General features: G+C 47.5%; 1 protein-coding gene across 2 annotated transcripts in view; it reads right to left on the minus strand.

The window, feature by feature from the left end:
- PRR11 (proline rich 11) overlaps positions 1–14,019 on the minus strand; it is a 231,101-nt gene that overhangs the window by 133,873 nt on the left and 83,209 nt on the right. The window contains exon 3 of one of the 2 annotated variants that reach the window (XM_069615149.1): positions 12,990–13,320. The exons of the other annotated variant lie outside the window; for it this stretch is intronic. Within the exon in view, the coding sequence (XP_069471250.1) occupies positions 12,990–13,320 (331 nt within the window). The remainder of the gene's footprint in view (positions 1–12,989; positions 13,321–14,019) is intronic. 2 annotated transcript variants of the gene reach the window in all.

Below are 14,019 nucleotides of genomic sequence, written 5' to 3' on the forward strand. Positions count from 1 at the left end.
ACAACAATTATGATAACAAGAAAACGACAAATAAAACGAAAAAAGCATTATACAAGTTGATACAAATAGTACAGAATAAATAAGAAAAACCTATCAATTATCTCTACTAATCGCAACAAACCTAATTTGAAATGATAACTAGCCAAAAATCAGAGGAAAACAAGAGGAAAAATAAAAAAAATAATTAAAACAAATAAAACACAAAACCACACAACACAAGACAAACACAATAAAAAGAACACAATAGTAAATTAACCACTCTGAAACAAAAACCATCGCCCATCAGCACTTAATTCACACATAGAGTTCATTAAAAGCCTCCCACTGTTCCTTATAAAATTCTTCTTTATGTAAAGCATAATACTTAATCCTCTCAAATCTTGAGAGCAACTGCACCTGCGATAACCATTCATCAATACTTGGTTTCTTTCTCGTCTTCCAGAGGCGTAAAATTTGACGAGTCGCCACCAAAAACACCTTATTAGCCCAACACAGAGTCGCATAGCTAAAGTGACGAGTGCCCACTGGTGATTTCAAAAGAACTGATGATGGTTTCCTTGGAAAAGAGATGTTCCCGACCAAATCAACTCTATCCAAAACCTCACTCCAAAAACCTTTAACCCTCGAACAATTCCACAACATGTGAAGCAAAGTGCCTTCCTCCGTAGAACAACTCCAACACATACTATCCTCCCTTAAACCAAATCTGTGCATTTTAACTGGAGTCCAAAACAGACGGCCCAAAATCCTCTGTTGAATATATCGTAAATTTAGATCAATTTTCATCCTAACTGGAACCTTCCATAGAACCTCCCAATCCTGCATAGAAATATCTCCACCCAGTTCAGCACACCACATAAGTCGAAGAGCATTCCATGAAGATCTACATTTCTCTCCTACCGGGAACAACCTCAAATAACTAGACACTGCACGTGGCAAAGATACTGATCTTACACTCCGTCCCTCTCATCTGGACCCCCTTTTATTCTACCGTCCTCCTCTACCGCCGTCACCCATGGTTCCATGACCAGTGCATATAGCAGTGGGGGGGGGGGGCATCCCTGCCGCGTGCCCCGCCGCAATGGGAAGGCTTTCGATAGACTTCCATTAACCGCTCCTCTGGCCGTCGGAGTAGAGTATAGAGCGGACATCCATCTCGGACCCATCCTTATGTTTGCCAAGTTCACCCTCAGGTAGGAGCAACTCACCTGGTAAAAAGCTTTCTTGGCATCTAGGGCTAGCAACAGAGCCCCTCCTTTCTTTGTCCCTTTTTCCGTTAGGACATGTTGTGTCTTACGCATGTTATCTGCTCCCAGTCTATTCATTACAAAACCCACCTGGTCAGGGTGAACGAATCATGGGAGGCAGGATTCCAAGCGTGTCGCAAGGATCATGGCGAAAATGTTTGCATTGACATTCAGAAGGAATATCGGTCTATACGAGGCACAGTTGGTCGGGACCCTCCCTGGCTTTGGGATGACCGCAATTAATGCCTGGAAGAATGTTGGTGGAATTGCCGCCTCCCCTATGATTGAATTAAACAACTTCGCCACAGGCGCAGTGACTCGGGCCTGATGCTGCTTATAAAATCTGCCGTAAATCCATCCTCCCCTGGGGTCTTCCCCGCCTTCAGTCTCTGAATCGCCCACCAGCACTTCCTCCTGGGTCCCCTCCCCCTCCTGGGCCCCCTTCTCCACCCCCCCGTCAGCTTAGTAAGCCGACAGTCTGCTAGATTCTCCCCAGAGGGCTCTGTTGGTCTAGAATAGAGCATCTGATAGTATTCCGCAAACTGGGATGAAATTTCATCCCCTGTGGTCCCACTACTCCAGTCAGCCCAGATGATTCCGTCTACCCTCCTTTCTGCCCTGAACCCCCTCACTCTGTGTGCCAGCAGCATCCCCACCTTGTCTCCCCTTTCGTAATACCTTTGCTTTGAGAACCTCATCTTCTTCACCACCTCCCCTGTTAATACTGAATGAAGCTCTTGTCTCTTATTTCGCCCAGGATTGCTCCTGTATCTGCCACCTTGCCGAGGAGCCATGACCATCGCCCTTTCAATTCCCCCCTGAGCCTGGCCTCAATCCGACCACTCTCCCTCTTTTTCCGCGAGCCTTCCGCGATAGGACGGCCCCGGAATGTGTGTGGCTTTGGCTGCCTCCCAGACCATTGCCATCCTGGTCTCCCTGTTATTGTTGGTCTCGAAATATGCCTGCACCTCCTTCCCAGAGAAGTCTCGGAAGAGTCTGTCTCTCAGCATGGTGTTGTTGCAACTCCAGCAAAATTGCTACCGCCAGCTCATGATCAGACCAGGTAATTGCCTCCACGGTGGGCGCTCCCACCTCAGCCTCTCTGTCAAGAGAGACAAAGAGCAGGTCTTTCCTTGTGTAGGTCTGGTGTGGGGTTGAAAAGAATGTGTATCCCCCCCACCCCATGTAGTGTCCCCCGCCATACATCCCCCCAGTAATGATCCCGTAGGAGGTGTTTGAAGGCATTCTCTGCGCCTGCCACTTTAGGACCTTTATCTTTAGCCGACCACCAATCAAGTGTTGGATGCACTACCAGGTTAAAATCTCCCCCCAGCACCGTGGCTCCCTCCATCCAACCCTCCAGAAACTCGAAGACCTGGCGCAGGAATCCCATCTGTCCCACATTAGGGGCATACAAGGTAACCAAGGTGATAAGCGACTCTCCATGGCACCCCTTTATCCCTAGAAATTGACCCCTGAATCCTCTTTTAACCTGTATCTCTGTCATCTTAAAATGTTTTACCAATATGGTACCTACTCCTTCCTTCTTGCGGTCCTTGTGCGAGGCCAGAAGTTTTTATAGATTTGCTTACCCCGTATTGCTGATTCCGCCCCCTTTTTATGATGTGTTTCTTGCAGGAAGAGGATTGCCACAAGCGTTGTTTATGAGGGATCTCTTGTTTTAGGAAGTCACCCCTTGACGTTTAGCATAGTTAGGCGAATCTCATCCATAGCCTTTCTCCCGTCACCCTGTGCGTCACTCTGTGGGAATCCCTTCTTTGCCCCCCCCCACGCCTGCTGTATGGAACATCCCTCCCAACGCCCCCTCCCCCCCAACCCCAAACTGAGTCATTCAACCGTGCCTCCCTGACGTATTGGCTGCACCGGTCGGTCCAACCAGCAGGAATGCTGTCCCCTGCCTGCATTGCATCCTTTATCCTCATCACTGGCCCACCACATCCCTAGTCCTCATCCTATATCCTTCCCTCTCCTGGCCTATTTGCCCATTGTTCAGAGAGATGCTGCCCTCTTTAACCAGTACTGGGAGAAAGGAACTGTCCCCCCCCCTCAACTTTTACCCCTCTGAGCCTCCCTTAAACTCCCCCTCGCTTCCTGCCTGTGAGCCTATCCCACCCACCCTTCAACACTGGGCATCACGAACCCCCTTCCAAAAAAACAGATTAGCTCCACATACCCCTTTCACTTCAAGTAAAACTCCCCCTCCGGGGTCATATACAGGGTACATAGAGACCTGCTCAAGGATCCCACCGTCCCCTTGGAGCAATTTTAACAGTATATCGAACAGACCATGTCACTCATGTCACTTTCCTTCTAGGAGAGGGGGTGTTCAGTTTCCAAAACTTCCTAGCCCCCTGTATTCTCTGCCGGCCGTGCTCTCTGTGTGGGCCACAAATCTGTCACCTTTACGTTAGCCCTTCTTCTCCATCCAAGGTAGCTCCATTCCCCCTCCACCCGAGTCCCACCAGCATTTCTTTGGCTTTCCCCAATATCTTCCTCTGATACCAGGTGGAATCTTTCGCCATCCCATTCAAATATTAGGGCAAAGGGGTATCCCCATAGATATCGAACGACTTTCTCCTGCAGCTACTTTGTGAGGGGGCCACACTTTTTCCACCGCAAAAGAGTCAGCACAGAGAGGTCTTGGGATTTTGCCATCTGGTGTCCTCGTGGTCATCGTTTCCCATTAATGTTTCCTTCTCTACGATATTTGCTTGGTCCTGGTAATAATATATAAGTCTCACCAAGACAGAGCGTGGTCCTCTGGTACCCCCTCCTTGCCGGTGCACTTGGTCCAGGATCACACGTACTCCTTTCTTTGACCCTAGGACCATCCAATGATTTCCTGGACCTTCTCAAATCCCGCCGGGGTTTCCCCCTCCCTCTCTTTAAGACCAAAGAACCAGAGGTTATTCCGCCTCTCACTTGTCTCGATGTCATTGAGCTTGAGGCCCAGCTCCATTTCTCTTCTTTCGATATCTCGAAACCAGACCTCGATCTGTTCCTCGAGAATGTCTGTAGAGGGTTGACTCGCCTCCACCTCTTCAAGCCTCTCCTCCATCGTGTTCACTTTTGCTGACAGGCCTGCCATTTTGTCACCAATGTCAGTTACCATCCCCTGGATCTCTTCCAGGATCATCCGGATGTCACTCTTGATGCTTCCTATCTCCGTAGAGCTGGGGTGGGGCCCCATGGGCTCTTTCTCTCTCTCCATTTCTTCTCCAACACAACCCTGGTACTGGTATTGGGAGAGCTTCCCTCTCCAAGTCATTGACCCCGCCCCACCACGCTGTGTCCTGGCTCCCCCTCGGTGTCACACTGCTGCTTCTCCTGTCGATGTCCTTTCCCTTGTAGTCATTTATCCCCTGACGGAAATCCCCACCGTTGCCTTCCTGTGTCTGCTGTTTATCAGCCTCTCGACTGTCCTGATCAGTTCCCCCTGCTTTACACGGTCTCGTCGCTGTGCGCCCTCTACCGGTTATCCCTTCCTCCCCCGGGGGCTCCTTAAATCCTCCAGACTCCTCCTCACCATCCGCTTGCCATAATTGGGCCCACTGTCCATGCTACAGCCCCGCTTGGGCTTCCTCCGGCTTGCTGGTCCAGCCTGGTCCACTCAGGTCGGAATTATGGTGTGGGGGGGGGGGGGGGAATTACACTCCGAAGGGGGCCTTACGGCCTAGGTCTTGGCTGGTGCCCAGCCCGGAACCCCTCAGTTTTTCCTGCGATAGTCCACTGAAGGGCGTCCTGCGTAGGGTTTCACAGCTTTCTCCCCTTCCGTGGCGTTTCCTCTCTGCTGTCACTTCTGCCAGGTGCCTCTGTCCACCTTAGCTCACACCCCCTGGCTTCTGGTGTGTATCCCGGGTGAAGCGATTTCTCCTTCTAGGCTCCCTACGCCTCTCCTAGAGTGTCCTGAGGATGCTCCCTACTCGCTGGATTGTATGCAGTGGAGTTCTGTTTAAAATGCATTCATTTGGCAGTGTCTCTCTCCTCGGCCTATGTATGTGTCTCTGAGTGCGTAAACAATGGTACACATAGTTAGTGAATGTGTAATAAAGCGTATACATGTTTTATGCGGGGCAAGGGCGCAGTGTTTGGTGGCCCCCGGGGCTCTTCCTGGGTCTTCGCTTCTGTGTGCCCTGGATTTTGGCCACGCCCCACTGGATTCAAAGCAGCAGCACCAGCCCCACAGCGGTGAAGCCTGCAGCGGGGCAAGGGTGCAGTGTTTGGCGGCCCCCGGGACCCTTCCTGGGTCTTTCTTCGCTTCTGCTTGCCCTGGATTCAGACTGGGAGGCTGGCTGGCCCCATTGGAAAACCACCACCCAAGTTTGAATGGTGCATGGATCATGATTGGTTGACTCAGCCCGTGTTCCTGGATAAATTCCTAGGTCCTGGAGCTGAAACGCTGCGTCGACCACTGGAACAGAAGATTCTGAAGAAGGATGACACCAGCAACTTCCAGAGCCTGCTGAGTAACTGTTGCTGTCCCGACCACAACTTCTAAATGATAGGGAAGATCCAAACACGATGACTTCCTCCCTTGGACTGGTGGGCCTAACAAGTCCCAAGATGAACTATAATTTGCACCATGCCTGGAAGAGCTGCGACCACCACGGCCTGCAATTCACCAATACCCGAGGACCTGTGCTGCATCGCTCTGCATCTTCGCCAAAACCGCGGTTTCGCCTGAAACTTTGTGGGCATCCTCCTAAGCCTGCAGGGACTCAAGCCAGCTCCCCCAAGTCCCCTCACCAAAGACGAGGGCTGAGAAAAGTCCACTGCTGCGACAACCATCCTTCAACCAAACTTGCAAAAGACACGAACAAGCCAGAACTGCGACTATCCTTTGCTGGGCATGTGTCTGCACGAGAGCTGTTGCCAGACCCACCGAAGTCCCTTACTTCTGTCGGCAAGACTGAGAAACCTGTGCCCGGGTCTGCTGTTGCCTCACTGCTGGAACTGTCCTGCGGCAACTGCTTCTTCACTTGAAGGTACTGACCTGCTCCTGGTAATACGGACCTGGAGTCTGCTTGCTTGATCCTGTGATTCTGTGTGCTGCAGATAGCTTGTTTCTCACACACCTGCAGGTCCCCAAAATATTTTGGAGGTGGACAAACCATTGTACTCAAATCCTTCTTTAGGAAATTGGCCTGTGGGGCAAACCTTCAAGGAAACATCCCGATTTTCTTGGCTTGTAAAACCTAACTTGTACCCACCTGCAGATCAAGAAGAAATCCTGTTGGACTCTGCCACTCCGAACCTTGCACTCTGTTTTGCCCGCCTTTCCTGCTCAACCCCTCCCTAGTCACTGGTGGCCCAGTGGCCACTCTGAACACTGAGACTCTCATAAGATAGGGTTGGACTCTATAAGACAAGCTGGAACAAAGCTACTAAATTTTATAAGAGTAGGAAAATGTTTGCATATATGTTCCAGATGGTTTTACTATGTGATTAGTTTCTGAAAAAGCTATTCTAATGTGACTACAACTGTGCTTTATTATCCAAAGAATATTCCAAGTGTTCTTCTATTGTTTTACTGTGTTATAGTACTTACTTAAAAGTTACAACAGAGTGCCTTAGTGTATATATTAAATAGCTATTTCTTATATAATTTCTAAGTGCATCAGTGTTTTTTTGGACTAAGTGTATGCTCCGAGTTCGTTGTACCTCACACTACAGCCCTCATCCCTCCTTAGACTAAGCCTGGCTGCTCCCCATGTTACCAAACCCTTGTGTGGTTCAGGCTAAATCTAAGTAGTATAACCCTGTTGGGCTTTCCTAAGTGCTGCCTCGGACAGTACATTTGTAAAAGTCCCTAACAAGAGGTGTTGCAGAGATTTTGAAGAAGGGTGGAGACATGAGTATGCTACAGAGGAGAGCTGGAAAAGTGGCAGCAGGAGAAAGGAGGAGCTGATCTCTACAGAGGACAAGAACATGGTGAGAGTTAAAAAGGAGGGAGTAAAACCAGGAGCAGAGTGACAGGTGGCTGCAGGAACAGGGGAAGGGAGGGAAGAAGTAAAACAAGGAGGAGTGGAATTAAAGAAAGGTGCAATATTAGAAAGATGGATGGAGAAAGACCCACAGTGGGGCAGAAGGTGGTAATTGAAGTTAAGGATGTGGAGGAGGTGGGCTAAAAGGAGAAAGTGCTTAAGTAGGTGATTCAACTAAGGGGAAGAAGACCAAGATCAAAGGAAAATTAAGAGATGGTGGTAACAGGCCGAGGTAGTAGTAAGAAAACGGTGACAGATCAGCAGAAGGGGGGTAGGCAAAGGTGAGGAGACAGAGGGCGATACATTTTAAGAGGAGCAGAGTGAAGAAGATTGTCCAGGGATCGACTAGGAATGAAAGAGCAAAAAAAAGCACTAGGAGGAAAGATTGGGTAAAAAAGGTATTGAGAAGAGGCGAAGAGCCAGAAGCATGTTAGGCACCTAGAGGTAGAAGGTTCTGGAGGGCCAGGTCAGACCCTAGGCAGGTCCAACAGGTCGGAGGAGGCTCCAGCGGGAGGTCAGGGAGCAGAATGTTTGTTTAGAGAGGGGTGGAGAGAACAGTCAGAAAGAAGGCTAGTGGGGATTCCTGCCCCTCTCCTAGCAAACGTCATCTGCAAAAGAATCCCAAGGGTCCAAGAGAACATCAAGGGCTGGCTTAGTCATGGGGTACAGGACCCTGGAAAGCTACACGTAGGCTCAATGGAGCAGAGAGAGGGCTTGCTACATCCTGGCGCCTGTATCATTAGGAATGAGTGAGGCAGGTATCACCTCTGGACTTTGAAAAAGTGACGTCTGAGACTTGAAAGCCTGAGCACTCACCCAGAGATTGGGAAAGGCATTGCAAGAGACATTTGTGGAACAGAGCCACACAATGATTTCGCTGATTTTTATTTGGGGTACTCCATGTAGCTTAAATTAATTTAGAGCAATTTGAGCAGAAAGCACCACAAAGTGGCCACTAGTGGACAAAGAGTTAAACATAACTAATATAGTAATTTTGTATTTTTGGAAAATGGTTGGATGGTGCATTAATTCAATTTAAAATTACGATATGGGGGCTATTCCACTTAAATAGCGTGAAGAACCCCAATGAGATAGCCCACAACAGCTTACAAGAGGCAAAGCAAATCACAAACAAAGAAATATGGATTACAAACGAATGAATGGATATCAGGAGGAAGTGCCAAAAAGTTTGAAAATGGAAGAAATCCGTCCTGTGATAAAAATGAAAGAAGAAGATGGATTGATCGGTCACAAGAGCATATATTCCTAGGTAATCTGCTTCAAACAAGTCCTGGCTGGACATATGCATTTTGACAAACGTTTTGCAAATTTGTCAGCAAGTGTTAGTTTGTACTTTTTGGATATGTGCCATGTTCAAATTGGGAGAGGTTTTGCACTGCAGTGCTTTTTCAGGATCGGGGTTGAAAGTCTGAGATAGAAATGTTCGAGGGAGAAAAGACTGAAGTTATTTTTTCGAAATAACCTTTTGTCTGAACATTTCCGACTTTTGACCCCCACACATACCCTTGCTGCCCACTCGCTGTGTCCTGCGACGACTGTTGCCTTTCACTTGCGTGATCAGGAACCAGTGCTGCAGGGTCCTTTCCTTTTTCTTTTTGGCTTTTTGCAATCCGCTGCGGGGGACACCCCCGCAACCTCCACTCACAATATAGTGAGCAAGGGTGTAGGGGACACCCCCGCACTCCTTAGTACCGCATGTGTGATCTGGTTGAACTTTTCAGCTGTTCAAAATTTTCGAACGGCCGAAATTCAACCAAATCACACATTCGGTCTAATAATCGCGAATGATTCCCTTTTTCAAGGTAATTTTTAATATTACACTTCCCGTGTGACTGTGTAGTACTCCTGTCTAGATATAAAGAACAAAGTTCTGAGAATACACTTCATCGTCTGGATTGGTGCAAATCTGAAGAGTGATGAATAAAAACAGAAACACTGCAATTATACCAGGCAACCCATTTATCACCTAGATACAACACCTGCTCTGTGAAAATAGTCATTTATTTTGTTGAAACCAGCCACCGTTTTGACAGGGTACAGGTGGAGCAAGGCTCCCTCCCAACCTGGGGCAGGGGGCATACCAGTCCTGTTCCAGAGGTGGTAAGTGGGAATTGGGAGGGCCCAGTCCTCAAGCCCGCTCACATGCGTTGAACGAAAATGCAGGTACCACTGTCTCACAATGCCTTCCAATACATTTTCCGTTGCATTTCAGGGCCCCCCCAGGACCAGAATTTGCGGTGGAGAAAAACAGGCAAAAGGAGCGCAGGGATGTCATCTACAATATGATCTGCACAAAGCTACAAGGAACCAGCTCTCAATATAGTGGAAAAAACAAACTAAATGTGTGGAAGGGAAAATGAAACGCAAGACACGCAGCATGCCAAAAAAACAGCAGAGACTGTAGTCAGACGCATGCAGGGAAAAGGGGCAGGGCTGGGGGGTGTCTTTTAAAAAAAAAAATATTTTCACTTGTGTAACCAGGCCCCTGGGGAAAGAGTAGCCACAGATTGGCTCACAGAGTAAAGTGATCATTGGAACTCACGAACAAAGGGGGCGGGGGCTAGGACCAGGAAGAGAACTGTATAAAAAGGAGAGTGAATGACAGAGTGCAGGTTTACCCTGACTAATGCCTCCCAAGCATGGATGACCTGCCATGAGCAACACCGGAAGAGTCTTCAGATAGTCCAGAACAAGGCCCTGCGGATATCGTCTGGAGCTCCAATCTTCACAAGGATAGCGGACCTTCACAGAGAACTGGACATCGAGATATCGGACGAACATCTAGCGAAGCAAGAACTTCTGCCAAGGATTGGATCAGAAACCGAAACCTCTGATCAGAAGACTCACTGCCGCCACTGCGGCCCATCACGGCGAAGACCCTCTTAAACCAGCCCTACTGTGACAAGTCTACAGACCAAGAAGAATCCTAACCCACGACTACATACTGAACCCGAGAAGATGGAGTAATGAGGCTCAAATGTCGCTATCCATAAATCACAGCTGATGGACAAAATCTATCAGTAAGAAGACAGAGTGTGGGTTGTATGTGTGAGGTCAGGAGAGGAGGCGGACAAAGGAACCAGATGCTGGAAGGTCAGTAGAGTGGATAAGTTGGTGGCAGAGTTTGTGCAGAGTGCAGATGAGGTAGTGGTTGTGAGAGAATGGTACCATTTGTAATTTTGAAGCTGTGAATCGGGGTGTGTGCTGGAGTGATTGAAGTAGCACGGGAAAGAGAAAAGAGGTGTGAGGAGAGGAGTGGGAGGATGGACAGACTCATGCAAGTACACAAACTATACCTGCAACTCTACATATGCTTTATCAGGCATATCTGTAACTGCTGCGTCAGGGTTCAAATTGCTTGGAACCATTTAGCTCTTTGCTTTTTGCAAAGAAGAACCTGGTTAGCTTGACACCATCAAAAAGCAAGTGTTTCTTTTCCCTTCCCAGACCCACTTGTGCCATATAAAAATACCTATGTGTGCATGTGACTGTATATTCAGGAGGGCACATCAAGATTTATATTCAGGAGCATAAAGACACATCAAGACGTTTAAAGCAGATTGAGGGAAAAAGAATGGGCAAAATGTTCTGGCTTGCTTCTCCAGTGCAGGTTAGATTTGCACCATGCTATGTACTAGCTCCGACCTCGTTCCCCCAGAGATAGGGTTGGCTTTCTGGCCGATACTGGATATGCAGGGGCTGCTGCTAGTGTCATTTGTCTTTCGATCCCTGTGCATTTAGGACCCCTGGACTGCAGTTATCTGAGAAAGGAACACACTTTTACAGTTTATCTGCATACGTTACAGGGTAGACGGTTTCAGCACTCGAAAGACGCATCATGGTAGCATGTGGCACTCAACAGCCCACAAACAATGAAAGTGGTGCTCCCTTTGCTGTGCAACCACACAATACATGTGTGCTATTTTAGAGGCAAAGAGTCTGCATGGTTGATTCTAGCGACCACTACACAAGAGGTAGTGTCTAGGCAATGTTATTTTATGACAGACACAACAGCCATACCTTCCACAGGAACAAGTTAAGAGGATGGAAACACTACTGGTAAAGTACTAGGACTACACTTGGAGTTTGCAACTAAAGTCTTGGGGGGATGACAGACTTGCGGACCAGATGCCATACCCACACACATGCTGGCAATTCAGGGCAGGAATTGACAGATGAAAAAACGGATAAACGACATGGAAATCAAATAGGCGCCAATGGTGTAGGACCCATTCGCAACTTAAGGGTCGTGACGAGAAATCAAAAGAACAGGCTGTCCAAGGAGATGTGGTGAGGCTTCCCACCTGAATTTGCATGAGAAGAGCAGAAACTGGAGGGTACGTGTGATATGCAAGTGGTTGGGGAGTTTGTAGTCCCTAAAATGGGATCTCATCGGAAGTATGCTGGGTGATATCCTTATCGGATCATAGATTTAAAATCCACTTGGGGGAGCAATTCTCCGACTCAATTTCCATCAGTTGTGGTGTACCACAAGGGGCCAGTATCCCCCCTGTTCAACCTGTATCTGAGGTGTCTCTGCACAGTGCTTGAGGAATTTGGAGCCTACTTTACCAACTTTGCAGATGACACTCAGCTGGTAGTAGAGCTGAGTGGGTGCTACGACACTGATAACAACATGGCGACGAACTTGTATAACATCATAGAGGCCTGGATAAAAGACAATTGGATGTGTCTGAATGGGTGTAAAACCGAACTGATGATCTTTGGATCATACCAGGCATAAGCGAAGTTAAACCAGGAATACACATCTTTTAAGATCAAAAACGTCCTCATCCAGGCATCAGAAAAAGTCAAAACATTGGGGATTTACTTGGAGGCATCACTTGGTGCAGATGCGCACATTAATAATCTGAATCGAAATTGCCAGTACTTTCTGAGGCTGCTAAGATACATCAGACCGTATCTGAGATAGAAGAACTGCGCTACTATTGCAAGGGCCGCTATTCTCTCCAGGATAGATTATGGAAACGTCCTCTTGTTAGGAGCAAGCAAAGGCTGCACAAGCATGTGCCAAACTATCCAAAATAAAGCAGTAGGAATTGTTAGGCAGAGGGCTATAAGGGATCATGTTACAGCTGACAGGAAAGCCTTGCACTGGCTATCAGTAGAAGATAGGATCACCTTTAAAACCATGACCCTGGTACATTGATGCCTATTTGGACAGGCACCCACCTACTTGAAGGACCGGATTGTTCCCTATACCCCGAGCCAATCCCTAAAATCGGGGACACAGGGACAAATTGCATGCATAAAAGCTAAAAGAGGCAAATGGATTGGGAAGATCCTTCCCTCTGAGAGCAGCCCAGACTTGGAACTCTCTACCGATTAAACTCAGACTAGAAGAAAAGACATGATTTTCAGTAAAAAACTAAAAACCACTATTTTCAAATAAAGTCAGTTAGGGGGAACTAGTACCAGAAATCCGATGTCCGGTCTAATTTTGTATGTCTGTGTCTAAATGTACGCGCCCCGATGCCTGCGGGCTATTCTGTGCAATATAAATAAAAAATAAAATATTTATCCATAGAGGTTGGTGGTTCTACAGAGCCTCGCCCTTAAGATTCCTTTAAATAGTGTTTTCTGTTTATCAGGGTGAGGGTTTTTGGAAAGGTCCCTGAACATTCATCATGTGTTTAGTTGCGATATAATCAAACATTTAGCAGAACATCTGAGAAGAACATCTTAATTTGCTTACCAGCCTCAGATTACTGCAGCACCACCAACACACACAGAACACGGTGATCATGAAAGAGTTCACTGCTTTTCTGACACAGGAATATACAATATTCTTAATCGTCACTGCTGAATTCCTTGCCCGGACTCCTAAACTCACAGTGGAGCACGCTGCACTTCTTATACCGTGAAATGCAAAATTGCATGATGAAATAAAGGCGCAGCTCCATAGGCTTGGTAAAGAAAAATTCACTGTTGAGAGCACAGCTTCCTTCGTGCTGGATATTGCACATATTCCCCTTGAGATCAAGCTCCTTTGGCAGGAAGGACTCGTTGACACCACAACGGGAATCCTGTAAAGAAAAATATTAAAACAGAAAGTATTTTCATAGTAACATTTTGATGTGGAATTTTGTAGTCTTGAAAATAGTTACTAGTGTTTCAAGTACAGATAACAAATATACTAGTTCAGGGATCTGAAATCTGTTGCTCTCCACATATTTTGGACTACGGCTCTCATGATCGCTCACCATGGACTATGCTGGGTAGTGTTAAGGACATCAGATATACTCCAAAACCAGCATCCTCTACCGCCTGTCCCAAAACGGTAGCCAGTGGTTTGGATCAAGAGACATAGGCCTCATTAAAAAAGGCTGCATAGTAGACCACAGTCTTGTTACTGCAGGTAGAGGGCCTGGAGGAAGCCAGGCACATCATCTGGCAGCGGAGGAAAGGCACAATTGGTGTATCCAACATGTTATCCAAGCCGCAGGGTCTGTGCAACTTCACGTATACCAAGAATGTGGAGAAAAGTGCTCTTCACAAAAGGCTTCAGGTGCCTGGTCTTTGCATTCGCAAAACATTTCAGGATTACTTCTTTAATTCCACCCCTGCGCCCCCGCCCGCCACCTCTCTCCCCTTGCTTGAGATCAACACACCACATTCCATGTACAAATAACATGGAAATTGATCAGCATTTATGAGGTATTCAGGAATATCTAACAACCCTGAACAACCCTGCACAGGAAAATATCCAGAACCCTAAAGAGACA

Source organism: Ambystoma mexicanum, chromosome 9 (assembly GCF_040938575.1).
Source record: "Ambystoma mexicanum isolate Mex_15411 chromosome 9, UKY_AmexF1_1, whole genome shotgun sequence".
Classification (NCBI taxonomy): Eukaryota; Metazoa; Chordata; class Amphibia; order Caudata; family Ambystomatidae; genus Ambystoma; species Ambystoma mexicanum.